This window comes from Acomys minous (assembly GCF_964271855.1).
Source record: "Acomys minous genome assembly, chromosome: 3".
NCBI lineage: Eukaryota > Metazoa > Chordata > Mammalia > Rodentia > Muridae > Acomys > Acomys minous.
Window position 1 is genome coordinate 95,202,797 of NC_140485.1, and position 20,186 is coordinate 95,222,982.

At 46.4% G+C, this 20,186-nt stretch overlaps 2 protein-coding genes and 1 long non-coding RNA gene across 11 annotated transcripts in view; 2 read left to right on the top strand and 1 right to left on the bottom strand.

The window, feature by feature from the left end:
• Window positions 1-6,025, top strand: part of ARMC2 (armadillo repeat containing 2) — a 108,840-nt gene extending 102,815 nt beyond the window's left edge. For 4 of the 6 annotated variants that reach the window (XM_084777712.1, XM_084777710.1, XM_084777707.1 and 1 more), the window contains one exon: window positions 4,726-6,025. In XM_084777712.1, the coding sequence (XP_084633838.1) occupies window positions 4,726-4,880 (155 nt within the window). In that variant the 3' untranslated portion in view covers window positions 4,881-6,025. Of the gene's footprint in view, window positions 1-3,612; window positions 3,700-4,725 lie in introns of all 6 variants that reach the window. The other 2 variants (XM_084777709.1, XM_084777708.1) reach the window with 2 other exon arrangements.
• A 6,618-nt stretch (window positions 6,026-12,643) lies between these two features.
• Window positions 12,644-17,062, top strand: LOC311593267. Its single transcript, XR_014777645.1, has 2 exons — window positions 12,644-12,752; window positions 15,542-17,062. It is a non-coding gene; the product is annotated as an uncharacterized lncRNA (long non-coding RNA).
• Window positions 16,247-20,186, bottom strand: part of SESN1 (sestrin 1) — a 92,185-nt gene continuing 88,245 nt past the window's right edge. For 3 of the 4 annotated variants that reach the window (XM_084774465.1, XM_084774468.1, XM_084774467.1), the window contains exons 8-10: window positions 19,259-19,449; window positions 18,081-18,225; window positions 16,247-17,380 (exon numbers count right to left, since the gene is read on the bottom strand). In XM_084774465.1, coding sequence (XP_084630591.1) covers window positions 17,294-17,380; window positions 18,081-18,225; window positions 19,259-19,449 — 423 coding nt within the window. In that variant the 3' untranslated portion in view covers window positions 16,247-17,293. The remainder of the gene's footprint in view (window positions 17,381-18,080; window positions 18,226-19,258; window positions 19,450-20,186) is intronic. The other variant, XM_084774466.1, reaches the window with a different exon arrangement.

A 20,186-nucleotide genomic window follows, 5' to 3' on the forward strand; every position in this document is an offset into this window, starting at 1 on the left:
CTGTTGAGTTGTCCAGGGTAGCCGCAAATCTGCCACTCTCTGGACTCACTTCCACCTAAGGGACCACACTTAGCTAATGGCCTCAAAAACCATACTGGGAGCATCAAATGAACCTAGGGAAAAAAAAAAAGCATAAGTACAGACATGCTTACACAGTAGACTAAGGCCAGAGGGTGGCAGCCCCTGGAGTCATCTCTTACAAACTCAATATTGAAGTTCTCATCTTGGGACCCACCGTGAGCCCCTTTAATGAAGCTGCCAATCAGAGACAAAGAGAGGTGCATTGTTTATTGTTGTGAATTTAAAGAATACCACTAGGATGGGCTTTGGTTGTGCTGGAGGTAGTGGTGGTGGTGTATGTACATGTATGTGTGTGCTGTGTGCACTTGAGCATGCCATGGTACATGTATGGAGATCAAAAGACAACTTGGGGATTCTGGGCATCAATCTCAGGTTGCCAGGCTTGGCAACAGGTCCCTTAACCTACCGCACCATCTTGCTGGCCCTGTCTCGGTTGCTGAGTGCTCATTCCCCGGTCCTCAGATCCTGGCGTCAGGTCTTACGACAAGGAGGGAGTGGGACCTGGCATTCCAGTTGGCGGATCACAACATGAGGACAGTATCAAAGTGCTATCAGGTGTGCCTGGAACAGCTGAGACTGTCCCCTCAAAGAGAGTGGCCAAAGACACAGGAGACCTCTCCACCAGTGACCTGTGCTGCACAGGAAGCTAGGAATTAGTGCATCGAGTGGGGCAAGCTTCACTGGGCACTGTGATACTGGGTGCTGTGGCTCTGGGCGCTGAGGCACTGAGTGCTGAGGCACTGGGCGCTGAGGCACTGGGCCCTGCGGCACTGGGCACTGAGGCATTAGGCAGTGGACGCTGAAGCACTGGGCGCTGAGGCACTGGGCGCCGTGGCTCTGGGCGCCGTGGCACTGGGCACTGTGGCTCTGGGCGCTGAGGCATTAGGGCTGAGGCATTAGGTGCTGGGCGCTGAGGCGCTGGGTGCTGAGGCACTGAGCCCTGTGGCCCTGGGCACTACAGCACTGCAGCACCACGGCAGTGGTGGTTTTTAAGTCTTAATCCTTTGAAGTACTTCACCCTAAGTCTTAATGTCCAAATGTGCAGTGCGTAGAGAAAGCCTGGGAACAATTGGTTATCAAAGTCAGTCCTGCTCCTACTGTGGGTGATAGTGTCAGTTGTGTCCATTATAACCAACATCTTTAACAAACTAAAGTAGCTGGGGCAGGAGATGTGGTTCCAAGGTTAAGAGAACTGACTGCTCTTTCAGAGTCCCCAAGTTCAATTCCCAGCAACCACACGGAGCCTCACAACCATCTGTAATGTGATTTGATGCCCTCTTCTGGGAGGCAGGTGTACACACAGACAGAGCACAATATACATACTAAACAAACAAACAAATAAATAAATCTTTTTTAAAAATTAGGCAGATATCCCTCACAGGTGTGCCTTAAAAAAAAAAATAACCAAAGTGGCAAAGAAGATGTTAGCTGTGTCATCACACCATGTAGAAAAGGTACCTACATCAATAAGTATGTAGAGGGTCATGGAACAAAAGAATACTTTTCCTGAGGGTCACAGCAAGTTTGATGGATCTGAGTTTTAATTGGATCAGCTCCTGCTACTCCTTGCCATGCAAGTTCAAAACCTAATACTCAGTGTAGCATGCCACCTTAATGCACTTTTTGTTTCTGCATTTTTCTTTTCTTTCTTTCTTTTTTTTGGGGGGGGGGATTCAAGATTTCTTTTTTTAATTAATAAATTTATTTTTTTGTTTTTTCCTTTTTATTACTTAAACATTTTTTAGTTTACATATACATTTATATTATTGCATGTATATACAATAAACTACCTGTAGCAAGAAGAACCATGACACAATCAGGAATTATATAAATGTTACATTCTTAGGGTTTTTTTTTTTTTTTTTTTTTTGGCTATTTGTAGTTGACAGCCTTGAAGAAGACATCTTTCCTACCTTGGTGTGTCTAAAATTCTGAATGTAAATCAGTCTCCATCACATCTTATCACATTATCAACTTAAAACATCTATCTAGACCTAAAAACATCTTAACCCCTAAGCAACTAAGCTTCATTGTAAAACTAAGCTACCTGGTCTTCAACTCCATCAGAGACTTGAGAAGGAATAAACTTAATTACCTGAGTATGCCGGGAGTGCAGGTTAGTAGCTTTCCAAATGAGAAGATGACAGAGACAGAGGCAGAGCTTTCTGCCTGAAAAGTCACCTAAAACTCTCTATAACATTGGAGCATCATCTTCAGCCTTCTGGCCCAGTATATCTGACAGACATACTTGTGAGGCAGGAACTATTGAGGACTTGCTTACCCTGTCTTGGCAGAGTTTGGCCGTCAACTCCTACATTTTTTTAATTGGTAGCTAATGAGCTATTTCTTATGTAATCTATCCTGACTTAGCGTTAACATGGTCTGACTATGGATGAAGTAATTTCTATAAAGGCTGGGCCTCAAGGGCCCCAGAGTGCTAGTGTTAGAGTAAAACAAAAACTACAGCACCAGATCCATCCCCAGCCCTAACAGAGGAGGGAACTATAAAGCCTCCTGATTAGACCTAAACACCTTGGGAAAGGAGCTTAAAACAGACTTTGCCAGCCAATGTTTACTGCTCAGAAAGATCTAGAAAAGATGAAACAGGAAGAGATGGTCTAGAAATCTGGAGTCACTCAGTCTAGCAGGCTCTTCGTGTCCTGAAGAGGACAAACAGGAAGGCCTTCAAAGGCATGGAACACTGGCAGTGCCCTCCCGGCTCTGGAGGCCTGGGTTATCTCACCGGTGGAGAGGGCCAGGTTTGCTTACAAGGTCGCCATGGAGGCCTGGCTGGAGTGCTTGTGTCTTCACAGGAACTTATCTCAAAGCCGCATAGCTCTGCACTTGATCCCCAGGAGGGGAGGGGACAGTCCAAACAGGGTTCCTGCACTCCCTTATCTAATGTTGGTGACACTGACACCCTTGGTGCCAAGTACACACTGAACCAGACACAGATGTCGGCTACAGACACTGTAGACACAGTAGCAAACACTCACTAGCGGCCTCTCACAGGCCTGTCACGTGTTTGCACATCATGTAAGGACCAGGGTTTGCCGTCTTGGGACTTAATGGTCGCCGAGCAAATTATCTAGCTCAGCCACAGAACTGGTAATGGCAGAGCAGGTGCACGTTTCTGAGCTATGTCACCCACGGTGTGAGGTAAGGCCCAATAGGAACAGGGAAAGAGGTGGTGGCTAGTGAGTTCTGGGGCTGCTTCTTTCCACTCGGTTGGAGGCACTTGAGTGCGCTCCCAGAATTCAGTGTGGTCTTGTGTTAAGAAGCAAATTAAACTTTCATTTTTTATTTTTGCAAGTGCCTTTTTTGCATTTCTTCATGCTCTCTTTGGGGACTCAGAGTCTTTAGGACTCTGTGCCCCTAGGTGTTTTGTTTTGTTTATGTGTGGGGTGGGGAGTAGCTTTTGTGTCAAATTGGCCCATTTCTCCAAAAGATGCCCCAGTCTTTCTGTCTCTCTCAGTCATTGAAGTAATTTCTAAAGCATATGAGGAAGCCATTGTCTTCATTTATTTTCAGAAATTGTGATTGGTGTTTGGATGAGAAATAATAGATAAGCGAAACTTAGCAAGTTATTAAAAGAAAAATTTACCTCAATCTAAAAAGGTATTTATAAAATTATTTCCCCTTTAAATGAAGACACTAAGCTATGCAGGGTGCAGTGGCACACGCTTGTAATCCCAGCACTCAGGGAGGCAGAGGCAGACAATCACTGTGAGTTCGAGGCCAGCCTGGTCTACAAAGAGAGTCCAGGTCAGCCAAGGCTACACAGAGAAACCCTGTCTTGGAAAACAAAAACAAAAAAGACACGGAAACGCACTGTTTTGCAGGAGCATGCTGGCAGCTCCAGCCATTTGCCCTGACTCTCAGCACGTACACAGAGGCTCACAACCGTCTCTAACTTGAGTTCTAGGGGATCCGGTCCCCTCTTCTGGCCTGCGCAGACACCACATGAGTACTCGAGGGAAAACACCCAGAAGCATTAATAATGATAACACAATAAAAATAAAGAGCCAATGGGCAAGGTGTGGGAGCACACGGCTTTAATCCCAGCACTCGGGCCACAGAGGCAGAAGGATCTCTGTGAATTCAAGGCCAGCCTGGTCTGTTATACAGAGAAACCCCCTCAAACATCAAAATATAAAACTAAAAGACCCCCCCAAAAGACCTAAAGTAAACACACACACACACACACACACACACACACACACACACATGTTCTTAAATATTTGAGTTCATAAGTACTCCCAATAAAATAGCCTTTCCCCGCCCCCCTGTCAGGGTGCAGTGGTGTGAGCCTGTCCTCTCCTCTCCTGGGAAATCTGAGGCAGGAGAATAGCAGGAGTCCAGAAATTGCAGAGTAGTGTAAGCCTAGGCAACATAGAAGACGTTATCTCAATAGCAATCACACCAAACAAACAAACAAACAAACAAACGCCTTTTCATCTGAGGCACATCCTGTATCATAGAGTCATGCACAGCCATGGTGGCATTACAGATGACCAGAGTGAGAGGTCCCCCCAGGAAATGAAATGTATCCGGTGCATTCCCACTCCGCAGAATGGCTCTAATTATGACTTTTTCTTTCTTTCTTTTCTTTTCTTTTCTTTTCTTTTCTTTCTCCTGACACAGATGAAGAACTAGCCCTGGATGGCAGCTTTGACCAAGACCTGAAAAGTTACCACAGGCTGCACTGGGAAACAGAATTCAGACCTGTGGCCCAGCAGCTTCTGGAACGAATCCAGAGCCACCACACGTTCCTGGAGCCCCTGCCCGTCCCTTCCTAACACGACACAGGCTACCGGCAGGGCTGGGCAGTCAGGTGTCCCTCATTCATGAGAAATGGTAAAAGCATGACGCGTTGTCCGTGTTCACACATGCTGCGTGTTGTTAAAGTACTGGTTTTAGTGAATAGCCTAAATATTTTGAAGGAAATAAGCATTTCTTTTTCTAGGTATTATGGAAAATGAATATATTTTTTTTTCTGCTATGAGAGATATATGCATTTTTAAGACTTCTTTTTCTATTCGCCTTTAAACTGCTTAGAAAAGGTCCTTAAAAACCTCGATTTGGCAACTTTGGAATGATTGTGCTTTGTCGGTTCACCAGTTAGGGGGCTGCACGCTGGGGACACAGGAAGCGTGGAAGAGTGGGTCCACAGGAGCGGTGCACGAACCGACATCTGTTTCAACTCCTACTCCATCCAAAAATAAGCTGCTTGCCTGGTACTAGTATTTTCCTGCCCTCAAGGAACAAGCAGAAAAACAGAGGAAACTGCTTAGAGGGCTGGAGATGGGGCCCGGGGCGGAAGGCCGGGGATGGGGCCCAGTGGTAACACCTGACTGCCAGGCTCAAGGTCCAGGCTTGATCCCCAGCAGGGGAGTAGGAGGAAAAACTGTGTTTGGTCATCTATCCTTCTAGATTCTAGTTGTTTTCTTTTGTTTGTATGGATGTTCGGCGTGCATGGATGTCTGTGCGCCCTGTGCGTGCAGTGCCTGGGGAGGCCAGAAGAGGGCGTCAGATCCCGAGACTGGAGCTAGAGATGGTTGTGAGCCTCCATGTGGGGGCTGGGAATCAAACGTAGATCCTCGAGCAGCCAGTGCTCCTAATCACTGAACCATCTCTCCAGCCCCTACTTATAAGTTTTTCTTAAAATTTTTATTTGTGTGTGTGTTTGTGTGTGTCCGTCTGTCTGTCTGTCTGTCTGTCTGTCAATATCTGTGTAAACCTATGCCTAATGTGTGTGGATTCCCTTGACCTCAGAAGAGGGTGTCAGAGCCCCTGGAACTGGAGTTGCAGATGGCTTTGAGCTCCTGGACACAGATACTGAAAACCAAACTCAGGTCGTCTGCAAGAGCAGCAAGTGCTGTTAACCACCGAGCCATCTTTCTAGCCCCAGACTCCTACTTCTTGAATTAAATAAGCGAAACAGATTTTTTAAAAAAAGTACTTTGTCTTTCTTTTCATTTGAAATATAGTGACTGGTCCCCCCGCCCCTCATTAGACCGTATCTGAGATGATATAACGGATGAGGAAGTACATGTTTAGCAGTATGGCGCTCCTGTTTCGCTCCTAGCTCTCTTCTGCTAGCTGTGGGGGCTTTAGGCAATTATCTAAATTTCTTGAGCTTATACTAGAAAATGAGAATAATGCCTCTATTTTAGAGTATTTTAGTGTATTTTAGAGTCAGGGCTCTTAGAGGAATAGGATAGGTGTGTGTGTGTGTGTGTGTGTGTGTGTGTGTGTGTGTGTGTGTGTATAACGAAGGGGATTTATTAGGTTGGCTTACTGGCTGGCTGAACTTTGGAGAATGTGAGAAGCGAGGATCTGACTAGTCCGGGGCAACCTTAGTCTGGCGCTGAAGGCATGGAGGATGCCTGAGAGCATGTGGTCTTCAGTTTGTGTCAGAGACTGTACAAGTTGGGTTCCAAAGTCAATGAGGGACGGCAGCAATAGTGGCAAAAACAGAATGGATGCGCTTGCCAGCCAGTGTGAAGGTCAGAAGCGCTCGGGAGGCAGAGGCAGGCAGATCACTGTGAGTTCGAGGCCAGCCTGGTCTACAAAGTAAGTCCAGGCCAGCCAAGGCTACACAGAGAAACCCTGTCTCAACTCCCTCCCCCACCCCCCAAATCAAATTATTCCCTATTCAAGACATATCCCTCCCTCAGTATTTATAACCACTAGCTCATGGTGGAGTCCCAGTCTCTCCTCCGTACCAAACACAACCCCCTGAGACACAGATAGGAGAGGCCCTTAGAACCACCTATTTGCAAGTGTGTTGTGGGAGGGGCCAATGACTAAAAACCATAAAATCTTCATTCATTTCTTTTCATTTTTTAAAAAAATTTTATGTGTGGAGGTGTTTCACCTGCAGGTACATCTGTGCACACTAGCACGCCTAGTGCCTGTGAAGGCCAGAAGAGGCCACTGGATCCCCTGGAGCTAGAGTTACAGATGGTTGCGAGCCACCAAGTGGGTGCCGGGCATCAAACCCAGGTCCTCTGGAGGGGCGCTCTTAACTGGCTCTTAAGACACGGAGAGCCGTCTCTCCAGCCCCTTCTTTTTTCCTTTTGGAAGTTTGCGTACGTGTATGTTGTATGTTGAACACATTTCCCCCTAATGTCCCCTCCCCTCCTTTTCTCGCCCCTCCCCTCTTCCATGGATCTCCCTTGTCTGCCTAGATGGTTTTCTTCCTGCTTTCCCGTCGTGCGCGCACACACACACACACACGCCCCTTTCTCCTCACCGGCAGCATGGCACCATGTTACGTCTGTACTTAGTAATGTGAGGTGAACCCACTTTGTTCTGCAGCAGGCCTCCAGAAACGTATCCTGTAAGCTACAACTCTTTACCCAACATAGCTCCTCCTCCCATTTCCTTTCCCATTCTAAACTCTGGTGGCTTTGGGTAACCTCGTATAAATGGTGGCAGAGAGCGTTTGTCTTTTGTGGATCGCTTGTTTCACTTAGCAGAGTGTCTACGCGGTTCATCTGTTACAGCAAACAACAGAATTCCCTTCCTCCTTTGCATATATGCTCGTGCATGCACACACAATCTGAACACCCATACGCGCATCTCAGTTTGTCCATCCACCCACCGGTGGACATCTGCACTGCTTCTAAGCCATGACCGGTAGCTGTTTCAGATGATGGCTCTGGGATATGGGTGTGCAAATGTTGCTCTGATGTTTTGGTTTTAATTATTTTTATATGCACTCAGAAATAGTATTGCAAATGTTCCTTTTATTTCTTCAGATGAGGGGATGAGATGAAAGCCGTATCCACACTCTACAAGTACTTGGCTTGGGCTGAGCCCAGAGTGTTTCTATATAACTATCCCTATCCCTGGGTCTAAGCCTGGACGCTTCTAGGCTCTGTAACAATCTAATCTTCTGCAAGCCTCCAACGTCCATCTGCTGTCCTAGGCCTAGAATGTTCCAGCCTCTGAGATTTACTGCTAAATAAGCTCATTCTTTCTACTTCTTTCTGAACTCCGGCTGGCTGGTTCAGCTCAGCTCTTCTGGCTCAAAACTCCTCTCCCAGCTGACTGAATTCAAACTGGCTTCCCACTGAATTACTCTGCTTGGAAAAATTATCTCTGACCACGAATTGAACTGCACTGCATGCACAAACTGACCAGAACTACACTGCACTCAGCTGAACTGCACTGAACTGTACTCCTGGGGCACTCTATTGTACTGTCTCCACAAACTCTCTGTTCTCTCTCTCTCTCTGGTTTGGTTTGGTTTTCTTTTGCTGCCTGTGGTTTGAGTGTCATTGTGCAAGAAAAGCCCTGACCAAATCCAATGCCTTGAAGTGTCCCCAGTGTTTTCTTCTAGGAGTTTTAAAGATGAAAGAAACCTTACATTTGTCTTTGAGGTTTGGTGTTTGTTTTTTTTTTTAACATTTATTTCTATGCATGGGGGTGGGGGTAGTGCACACACACCACAATGTGTGGGGAGGTCAGAAGACAAGTTTTGGGAGTCAGGTCTCATCTTCCATCACATGGGTCCCAGGGATTGAACTTAAGTTGTCAGGCTGGGTGGGCAAGCATTCTTACCTACTGCACTGTCTCGCCGGCCTGGAGTGTGTAATGAAAGCTGAAGGCCCAACTTCATTTCCTCCATGTGGCCATCTACTTTTCCCAAAACCACTTGTCGAAGGGGCCAGCCTTCCCTCATGGGGTGGTCCTGGCATGTTTGTCCTGGCTCATTTGTCCATTTGTATGTTTGCATGCATTTCTGGTTCTCCATAGATTTATTTTCCTACTCCATTGGCCTCTTGTTTGCCTGTATGCTATGACATGGGCACATTACCACTGACTTTCTCCTATTTTCTCATTTTGTTTTGTTGATTCAAGACCCTTTGAGATTCAAGGTGAATTTTAGATCCAGGCACAGTTAGACAGGCCTACTGAAGAGGCTGGGGCAGGAGGAGCTGGAAGCTAGCCTGGGTTACACAGTGAATTCAAGACTGGCCTCAGCAACTAAAGGAAGCCATCTCAGAATAAAGAGTAAACAGAGGGCTGTGGATACAGAGCATTTGCCTAGCATGTGTGAAGCCCTGGGTTCCATCTCTGGTACTGAAAAAAAATTTAAAAAGATGTCAATTTTAGAATACAGTTTTCTCTCCTGAAAAGAAATGTCCCCGAGATGTGATGGTAGCTGTGATGAATGAGCAGATGGCCAGCTGTGCCACAGGCTTCGGAGCGATAGTAAGCCTCCTAACCCAGGAACACACCTTGCATTTACTTACGTTTCTAATTTCTGACACTGGTATGTAATTTTCAGGATACAACTTTTTCATGTTGTCTACATCTGCTCAGTCTGTGATAGCAAAATGCTTTGTACTAGGTAAAACACAGACAATGTACATTTATTATTCACAGTTCTGGAGGCTGCAGAGTCTAATATCAGGACTTTGGTCCTCATATAGGCCTTGTGTGTAATAGATATTACATACCACATACACACACATGCATGCGCGCACACACACATGCACATTTGAGCACACACATGCACACACACAGGCATCCATACTGATGTCACAGTAATGCTTGTGGAGGTAAGAAGACAGCTTTGAGGCGTCACTTCTCTCTCTTCTCTGTCATCGAGGTGCTAGGGCTGGGCCTCAGGTCTTACGTACAGATGGCGCCTTTACCGCTGAGCCATCTCACAGCCCTCTAAGTTTAACTGTTTGAGTTTGCTTGTTTTAGTTAACATGGCTAAAGGTTGCTATTTTCAAAAAACAATCTTTAACGATTTTTAATGCTTTCGTTGATCATTTTCCTAGTCTCTCCATAATTTGTTCTCTCATTTCTTGTGATGAGATCAATTCTTCTCCTGTTCCTTCCTCCTCTTTCCTCTCCTCCCCTTCTCCTTCCGCCCTTTCCAACCGTGCTCCCTTCCTTTTCAGTGCAGCTTAAGCCTCCATTCTTAGGGTTGCTCCTCCAGCACCCAGTAAGTTTAGGCGCAGCATGTTTTCGTTTCTTTTGGAAAGAGACGTTTGCAGACTTCCTTTGATTTCTTTTTCGGTCTGTTGTTTAACAACACTGCGCTGTTTAATATTTACATATTCATGGATTTTCCTACTGCTGGTGATTTCTAGCTTTATTCAGCCCGCCCCCTGTAATCGGAATACACGGTATAGGATGTGTCTCCCCTGCAGGCTGTGGCCTGACTTACTCAGTCCTGGGAACGGTCCGTGTGTGGAAGAAGGTGGGCTCTGCTGTAACTCAGTGTTCTGTGTGTGCGTCTGTAACTCGGTGTCCTGTGTGTGCGTCAGGAGTCCTGCGCCGGGCAAGCCCTTCCCTTCCTCTCTGACCTGTGGCCTGCTGTTGCACTCATTATTGAAAGTAGTCACTGATGTCATGCACTGTTACTGCCTTGTTTCAGTCTTGTCAGTGTTTTCTATAGTTTCGAGCTCTGACAGCTGGCTGTGTGTATGTCTGTAGTCACTCAGGCTTTCTGTTAAACTGACCTGTTGGGTTATGTAATGATCGAACGAGTCGCATTTTCTCCCTCGTGACAGTTTCTGACTGCCATCTACTTTGCCTGGTGGTAGTATATCTTACCTCTGTACTCTCTGGCTAACATTTTCATGGAACATTAATATGCACACCCTTACATGTAAGCGTAGTCCCTTGTATGCAGCAATAGATGCTTTAACAAATCCGTTTGGCCAGCCTGCGCCTAGGGATCCACGTACAGTCGACAAATGACGGATGGGAAAGGACTTGTTCCTGTTAGCAGCTTCTACATCCTGGTAGCCCTTCGGCTCTCATTTTCTCTGCTTTCCTTCGTGTTTCACGTTTTATGTTTGTTTTGCTGACACGCTCTTACAATCTGTTCATTTCCTTCCGTATATATTCTAGCTATGTTTTCTTTGTGGCTACCATGGGAAACGCACAAAGCATTGTAATAGTCTGACAATCTATTTTTAACCAGTAATAACTTTAATGTACACAATTTATTCCTTTATAGCCCCGCTTGTACCTCTGCTTACATGCTACATATTTATATATCGAACCCATTTATGTGGATTATTTATTTCATGCCTTTGTCATTTTTAAATTCTTATATCAGGCTTAATAGTGAGTTGAAGCACCAGAATTTACACGGTACAAATTACTTTTCCATCAACTTGTTCATGTTTGCTTTTTACTAGTGAACTTAGATTTCAAGTGGCCTCGGAGTGAAGATTCTATGGCCTGTGATATTTATTGGTCTTCTTCAGGTGCAGGATTCCTTTGCAGCGCTATGAACAATGGTCCTAAATCCCAGCAACCTCGACTTAGCCGGGAAGGTCATCATCCCCTTTCCCCTCTGGAAGCCCCTGACGGTTGTATTCTTGGTTCACAAGCATTTTCTTTTGGCACTTTCAATGTATCATCTCAGTATGTTGTCCTGAATGGTTTCCGCTGGAAATCTCCAGGTCGTATACCCTCATGGGCGGTGAGTTAAATTCTCTCTCGCTGCTCCTAGGCTTCTGTTTTGACATTTCTTTCCATATTTTGACTATGCAGTGGTGTGCAAGTCCTCCGTTTCCTCACTGGGTCTATGGCTTTATGCTGCGTGTAGTTCACTGGACTTGTTGAATTACTATTGCTATGATCTAATGACTGAAGCCACCAAGTCACACCATGTAATAGATCCCACGGTGGAGGTTTATTAGGGTGTGTGTGTATGCAGAAGTTCATCTGAGAGAGGTGGAGGAAAAAGATGCGGGGGGGGGGGGGGGCACTGGCTTTTAAGAGCATGCGCACAGGGAGGCTATGCCACTGTAGTGGACTGTGGAAATGTACCTCACCTTGGCAGTCAGAGATGATGACATCTCCTGCTTTCACTAGGTCCCTGGGGGCAGGCCGGTGGAGATGCCTAGTTGCTAACAACATATCTATTTCCTTCAGTAAACTTAGAATGAAAAGAGTAAGGGAGGAGTGGGGAACGCTGCTCAGTGGGAGAGTGATTGTATTATGATTGAGGCCCTTGGTACTAATAGGTTTTTCTCTGCTGACAAAATGAGCCAGTTCAAGTCAGATTAAAGCACCAAGGCAGGTTTATTGGATGCAGCTCTAGGTGGGTTCACTGGTCCCAAGGAATGAGGCAAGGGATGTTACCATGGGAGGGAGGGAGAAAGGAAGGGGAAGAGAAAGAGAGAAAGAGTGTGTGTACTGAGAGAGAGAGGGAGAGAGAGAGAGAGAGAGAGAGAGAGAGAGAGAGAGAGAGAGAGAGAGAGAGAGAGAGAGAATGAGAGAGAATATCAAAATGTCTGGATTATCTAGGGAATCCCTGCCCCTAGGCTGGAAAGTTCAGGGTAGAGGACAAGATGTGCCAGACACACCCAGCAATGGGTAGGGACTGAGGGATGCTGGGAGAACCTGGAGGCCAGGTCGGCTTTGGTATGGTAAATATGTACCTCAGCCACTCGTCTGAAACCCATCACAGCAAACCAATGAACAAGCATTTTGGTCCCTTTGTTTCATTTTGTGTATGCTGCCTGCATGATGCCCAGGTCGCTTTTAAGCCCTTCATTTCTCCTTATTCTCTTCAGACCTGGTAACTATCAATTGACCGGTTCTCCATATTCAGCAGCTTTCACCTGTCTGAGGAAGTCTGCTGTTGACTGAATCCCTCTTGTGACTTTTCCACTTTCTTTCAGGTATTGTTTCGCTGTGTGCCCCAAGTTGGCCTCAAACTTACTTAGAGTACTTCTGCATCAACCCCCAAGTAGTGGAATCACAGGAAATAACTGCTAAGCTTTTTCATCAATTTTGCTATTTTTCAGTTCAAGAATTTTGTGCAGTTTTTCTCTGTAGACATTTAGTCACTTTCCTGACTTTACACAGTTGTCTAGACCTGCTTTAGCTCATTAAGCAGCTTGTAGAGACATCTTTAGTTCCTGACAGAGAACTCTTTCTTTTCTTAGACAGGGAGGGACTCACTCCATAGCTTTGGTTGACCTGGAACTCACTGTGTAGACCAGGCAGGCCTTGAACCCTCAGAGATCTATCTGCCTTCCTCTGCCTCCCAGGTGGTGGGAGAAAAGGCGTGCCTGAGCATGCCCAGCCCAAGAACTGTTTCTTTAGTGTCAAGATGTTTTTCATTGGCACATGGTTCTCTATTCCTTTGTATGCCTTGTGGGATTTTGTTGAGATTGAGGACTTTGATAAAAAAAGGCCACATTTTTCACTGTTTATATAGACTGGCTTTGCGTGGCTCCCCCTAAGTTCCTGGGGTCAGTGGCCACCGGTCTTCAGGAACACGGGAGCAGAAGAGATGAACTGGGGGCTTCAGTGGCCTGTGAGCAGGAATGGAAATAACCTTCCGGGACCAGCTGCGAGGAGGCAGATCAGTTTTATTCAGGGTGAAGGAGGATGGATTACCTACAACTTCCGGAAGGATGGGGATACCCAGGATGGCTGAATGTCATCCTTGGCTGCCGGGCTAAGGGACTGAGATGCCTCGTTACCATGGAGAGGCATTCCAGGAATCTGAGCTTCCTTACTGAACAGGAGAAAGAGAATTGGACCTGTAGTTTCCCTAAGGACTACATGACACTCTTTAGGTAGAGAGTGGTATCTGGGATCCTCTAGGCAGAGAAGAGGAAACCTCACTGACAAAGGGAGTCCACCGGTTTGCACCAAGCTCAGGCTTGGTGATAATGTTGACTTTAGCAGCAGGGTTTTCCTAACAGCTTAGTACAGAAAACCTCCCCTCAGTTAGCCTCCTTGGGAGGCTCTGGAATCTGTCAATCCCTAGGAGAATGGATGTGTGTTGCTTTCATCCCAGTATATGTTTGCATTCCCCCTGAAGCTCCCTCTGCTGAGGAGCCTTGACGTTCGCTGTTCCTCCTCTGCACTCTTGCTGCCCTAGTGTCTGGCCGCAGAACCCCACGTGTTGTGCCATTTTAGGGCACTGGCTTTGCGCAGCCTCAGTATCATCTAAACAATGCCAACACACCCCACCAGTGCTGAGTCAGGTGAGACAAAAGTCAGTGTCAGCAGTCACACGTGCCGGACACAGGATCGGAGGTTATCCTTTGTTCTGTGCCGTACTGTGCTGTGGAAAGGCTGTTGGGCCCTACATGCCCCATTAGGGCTCTCACGAAATGCTCTTCTCTATGCATTGTTGTCGGTGTAGTCTCTTGCCAGTCTCTTAGTGCATGCCAGCCATCACAGTGTTCAAGGGGCAGAGGCAGGTGGTCACCTGGGCGAGAGGGAGATCTTCTTTAAGGTTGGAGCCTGAAGATCTGTGCTCCGTGGCAGACCATCCTGTTGACTGCTGATGCAAATAGACTATGAAATAGTACTTTGATGAGAAATGTGCCTTCCTGATGTTGTATTTATTGATACAGGGACTGTATCAAAAGTAATTATGAATAGCTAAATTATTAGGTTGTCCTGTTTTATAGTGTCACTACTTTATATATGAAGTTAAACCTAAACAGGGTAAACACAGGAGGTTTGGGTCCACCCATATTCACAGTTTGAGATACTTAACAAACTTGGCCTAATAAAAGGTTCCTCTTGGGTGCTGGCCTACCATGTCTGAGGCTTGGGTTTAATACTCAAGTATGGGAAAACAAATCCTCTAGAATTTTACCAAAAAGTCAGATTTAAAAATTGACCTGTAGAACGTCACCCAAGCAACTTTAAATGCACTTCCTCTGGGGAAGGAGAGACTGTTGGCCTCCCCTGGAGTGTGCTTCTTTCCCCAGTTATTTTGGAAACTTTAAAAAATTACCCAGAAGCCAGGTGGTATGGCACAAGTCTTTAAGCCCAACACTTGGGAGCACTCGAAAAACAATAATTACCCAGAAACATTAGAAATCCCATATGTTTAGAGAAACCGCTAGGGCCTTCAGAAGCACTGACACATCAGCTTTTAACTAGTTTTTATCTTCATGACTTTGGCTGTAAACATACTTTGACTTATTAAATAATTAATTTCTGTCTGATTTCCACATGAGAAACTTCAGTGCACTGAGTTTGTGCATTTGTGTTTTGTGTTCACTTTCTTAGTGTGAGCACTCTCCTAGTGTGAGCACACTTCTAGTGTGAATACTCTGTCAGACTTAGGGTGAGCACTGTCCTAGTGTGAGCACACTCCTATCAGAGCCAGTGTGAGCATTCTCCTAGTGTGAACACTCTATCAGAGCTAGTGTGAATACTCTCCTATTGTGAGCACTCTCCTAGTGTAAGCACTCTCCTACTGAGTGCACTCTCCTATTGTAGCTGCTACTAGAAGCTTTTTGTTTTCAAGACAAAGTGCAAGTGAAGCCAGCAGTCAGCAGGAGTGGAAGCATTACCTGTCCAGTGCAGTCAACTTATTAGGCTCACTGGTGCTGCTGTGGGAAAACAGCAGCTGGCAGAGGCGCATGCAAATCTATGGGAAGAGCACATGGACACTGGCTAACCAGAAGGATTTTCATTCTTTTTTCCTTTCCAGACAGTAGCCCAAGTTGTCCTCCAACTTCCTAGCTAGCTGAGGATGACCCTGAACTCTTGATTTGCCTGGCTCTGCCTCCCAAGTGCTGGGATCATGCTACACCGCACAGTCGCTCAAACGTAAGACCATTTGAAGATGACTTGGAAGGTTCTCCCAGGGAGATATACCCACTGTAGTTTGAGGTACATAGAGCTCGGTTGTGGGACCCAGGGGGACTGTCTGGTTCACGGCAATGGCACTCGATCAGTGGTGGTGACTTTTCACACAGGAATGGGTTCATGACCATGAGAGCTTGGCTCTGACCAGACATGGCTGTTGGGATCACTGGCTATTCCTTCCAAAGACCCAGGTTCAGTTCCCTGCACCCACGTGACAGCTCACCACTGTCTGTAACTCAAGCTCCAGGAGTTCCCACACCTTCACACAGATACACATACAGGCAAACACCAATGTACATAAAATACAACTGGTTTTTAAAAAGTATCCAGTTCCATGTACTGAGCTATCGTGATGCAAAATGAACTAACATTGTTGATGACTGCCTCACAACCCCTCCCGCCGTGCTGTTTAAAGCAGGCTTCAGAACGGCTTTGCCACTCATCTGACTGCAGTGTACAGGTGACTCTCCTTCATTTAGAATTCAAACTCAGCTTCTGCTGCTAACTGGGAAGCTAAAGTATGACTTGGAAAATTAAGGAAGCAAACTGAGGAAAATTATTCTTTATTGAAAAATACCAATAATACTGACAGACTTCAGAAGCAATTCATGGTTCCAGAATACAAAGTACTTAATACATTTTTTTTTCCAAACCTGTTTGTATCTTAAAGATAGCATTTTTGTAAATCAAGATACAAATTTGATAACCTCACTAAAATATTTTCCAGCTTTATTCTTAAAGGAGCTGCACAACCTTCAAGGTCAGGGTCACGAGGTCAACAGGAGCATGGGAGGAACGCAGCAGCAACATTTTCTACATTGTTGGTGTTGGAAACAACAACCCTGCACAAGGCAGCTGCCTCCCTGGGTCAGAGACTCTTGGGAGATAGCATATTAAAAGATAGTCTGTTTTTCTTGTAACACTCACTCTTTCATTTTAAGATTGCTCTTTGGAGAAAATCTTTTAAGAATGCCACTGTAATATCATCCAATAACTGAAAATTTAAAAACTAGAATGAAAGAAACAAACTGTTACCAGCAACACGGTCTTTGCTGAGCTGTGAGTAATAATTCTATGCTTTTTTAGATGCAAGAAAAAAAAACGTGTACAAGTTCAACTGAAACCACACAGAGTACGCACATTGGCTCAGGTAGTGGCAGTGCTCACGTTAGTTGCTAGCAGCTCAGCTGGACAGCCTCGTCCGCAGCCCCAGCACAGCAGCACCGGGCTCCGCTGGATTCCTTAGTACCCAAGTCCCAGTCTTTACCCAGCCTGCTTGTTACCGTGTCACAGCAGAGCAACAAGAGCTGGAAAATCACTAGTGGCTGTATTGAAACACGTGTACAGCATTTCGTCCTGTCAAGCAAATCCTGTGACCAGCAGCAGCTTCTCTTCACAGCTCTAACACTGAGGCTGCCAGGTGCTCACTGCGACACAGGCAGTGGCCTCCCACAGTAAGAGAGCAGACACTAAAGGGATCATGGCACAGCGGATTCTGGATTCTCTTATCTACCATTGGTCCTGGGCGTGGCCCCACCCCGTCGTAGACTACACTTGCTGCTCATTGCAGGGCACCGTGAACGGGGGACAGGCATCAGGTCATGTAGCGGGTGATGGCTCTCAGCGCATAGAGGAGCTCTGCTTGCATCCTCGCTTCTATAAGAAGCAGATTGACATGGACCTGAGCATAAAATACAACATGGAGGGGCAGGTTATAGACATCACAGTTTCCCAGTGCAGCCAATAAGAAAGTAAATAAGTACAATTATCTGTCCTTGATAGTAACTGGTCTCAGGATTCTCCTTGGATAACCACATCCCTGGATGTTCTAGTCTCTTGCACTAACTAGCGTACTATACACATGGCGAGCACACAGCCTCCCATTACTTAGAATACAATATAAATGCCATGAAACAGTGGCTTAGTTGGCACAGATAGAATCGTGAATATCTGTGATCCTCAGCTAGCTCAATGTATGGATGCAGAAACATGACTTTGAAGGGCCAAGTGCATATTCTATGTGCTACCACAGAACTTAAGCCTGTGTGTGTTAGCACACTGCCAGACTTCTTATGGGATAAATGTCTTATTCTATTTCCATTTGACCACATGCCTTCCTGGATGTTTGTTATAGTTCAGAAAATCTAGGCACTGTTTTGTTAGCCTTCTAGAATTCTCTGCCAAACCATCAATTTCTAGAAAGATGCTTCTGGCCATTTGAGCCTAAGCCCAGCTATGATGGCATTTCTGAGGACAGAGCGCCCAGCCGTCTACTCTTGCTCTGGTCTCTCAGGCGCCGTCCTGAGGCAGCCGCCCTAGGATGAGGGTGGAGGGAGAGCGACCGCAGAGCGCAGGGTGAAGCGGCCGCCAGGGGCGCGTACCTTCTCGGAGTGCTTGAACTGCCTCCAGAAGCTGTCGTACATTCTCTTGGTGACCTTCTCAGGGGCGCACACGACGGTTTTGATATACACTTTAAAGCTGCGGTCCAACAGCTGGTTAATTTCCCCATAGTCATAGTCATCGTACCTGGGAAAGACAGGAGCGGGCCGCCTTCAGTGTGCAACACACACACATGTGAGCACACACTCCCCCCTCATTGTATGGGCAGTTAGAAATGATACAGCTTCATGATGTTTAAATGGGGTGGGATGAGAAAGCATAAAGGACAGAACTCAGGAAGGACAAAGTTTTCCTATGCCCAAGCAGGGTGGTCACCACAGCAGTACAAACACCGCTGCACTACCAAGCAACCCACACTCACAACCACAACCACACTGAAACCAACTCTGAAAAGGATGAGTGTTGAAATTAAGACTGTCTATTGATTACTGGTACGATCACACACCGTAAGGCGGTCATTTGCGTGTGTCAGAGCAGTTTCAGATGAGGGAGAACGTCATGCATGAAGCAGGAGGGCTGCCTAGTGGCTGAGGGGCTCACACTGTCCCTTTTAGGAGAGGCTGAGGGCCTGCTTACAGCAGTGTCTGGGTTGCAGGTCACACAGGCACGGATGGGACCTACTGTGTTGTCAGTGGAAAAGGGAGACAGTTCTTGGCAAAGCTGGTCCTGTAACCATCCGGGGGCCTAAGTGTGGGCACTCATTAGTAGAAATTAGTTTAAAACTGGTTGGATGTACTTTAGAGGCCTAAGTAGCATAAATTAAAGAGATCTTGCAGGTCTCAAACAATAGGTGAGAAAGCAGATTTTTCAGCTAAAACAACCAGAAAGCAAAAGCAAAAGTGTAGGATTTGTACGTGAGACTGTGCATGTTTCTAAAGAACACAGCATGGTGGAAACCTAACAGGCTTCCAGAGAGTTCCACTGCAGTGAGGTAGCACAGGGTGAATTCCGAGAAGACAACTATGAGGTCCAGCAGACACAAAGACGCGCAACCATCAAGCCCGTCTCCCCTGTGTGCTGGGACAGTGTGCTTGCTCTGTCCTCTCAAGTCACTTGCCACCTGTCACGTCCTGACCTCTGAGAGGGAAAAACCCCAAGCTGTGATGATGTGGGCCTGCGAAGCTCAAGAGTGGGGGAGGGAGAGAGCAAGCCGACTAACCGGATCCCAAACACGCAGTGGATGTAGTTCCAGATGGCGCGTCTGAGCATCGAGGTGTCCACATCTTTGTGCATGGCCATGGTGTTGTAAGTAAGATTGTAAGCGATGTGGAACTTCTCATCGATTAGCTGGCCCACATCTGGATACAGACGATTCACTAGAGAGTAACCGTGGTCCTCCCAGCAGTAGTCCTAAACACAGGGAGACAGGAACTATGAACATTTACCATGTGGCAAAAAGCTACATGGCCCCAGCGCTGCAGGAATGAGGTCCCGGCGGCTGGGACTGCCCGCTGACTTTGAACGTCAGGTTCCCTAACACTGCAGTCCACGCTCAGTTTCCATACTGCAACATGAGAAAGTTAGGAACTGCGATTTGGCCAAGCTAAGAACCCAGAGAGCGTGGGCTTCCATTTCTCCTCAGCTTTTTGCCTGGTCCTTCTCCCATGTCCCATCACTGCACACAATTCAAATGTTCCACACAGTTTATGAATTTCCAAAGTCAGCTATGGTAGCTGATGCCTATTATCAGAGCCCAAAGTTAGAGACCATCCTGGACTATATACCAAGAACATGTCACAAAACAAAAATGAAAAAAAAAATTCAGCTCAATAAATACACGCCCCATCTTTCTCTCTCCCCCCCTCCACCCTGCATCTGGTTTTCAGCCCTTTTAACCAAGTCTTTTAATTCTAATATAGAGTCTCCTTGCTGCCTCTGTGCTTCAAACAACTCATAAACTCCTACAGGGAGGCAGCAGCTTTCTCTTGTAATCTGCTAGCCTCACCCATTCAGCCTGCGGTACACTGTGCTGGCATCCGAGGCACCCTCCCTCTTTAAAACTGCGTCCCGCTAATGGAAGCAGCCACCTTGTCTGCAACTCTCTGTGTTCAGGCTCCTCACAACCTTCACTGGACCTAAACTGAGAC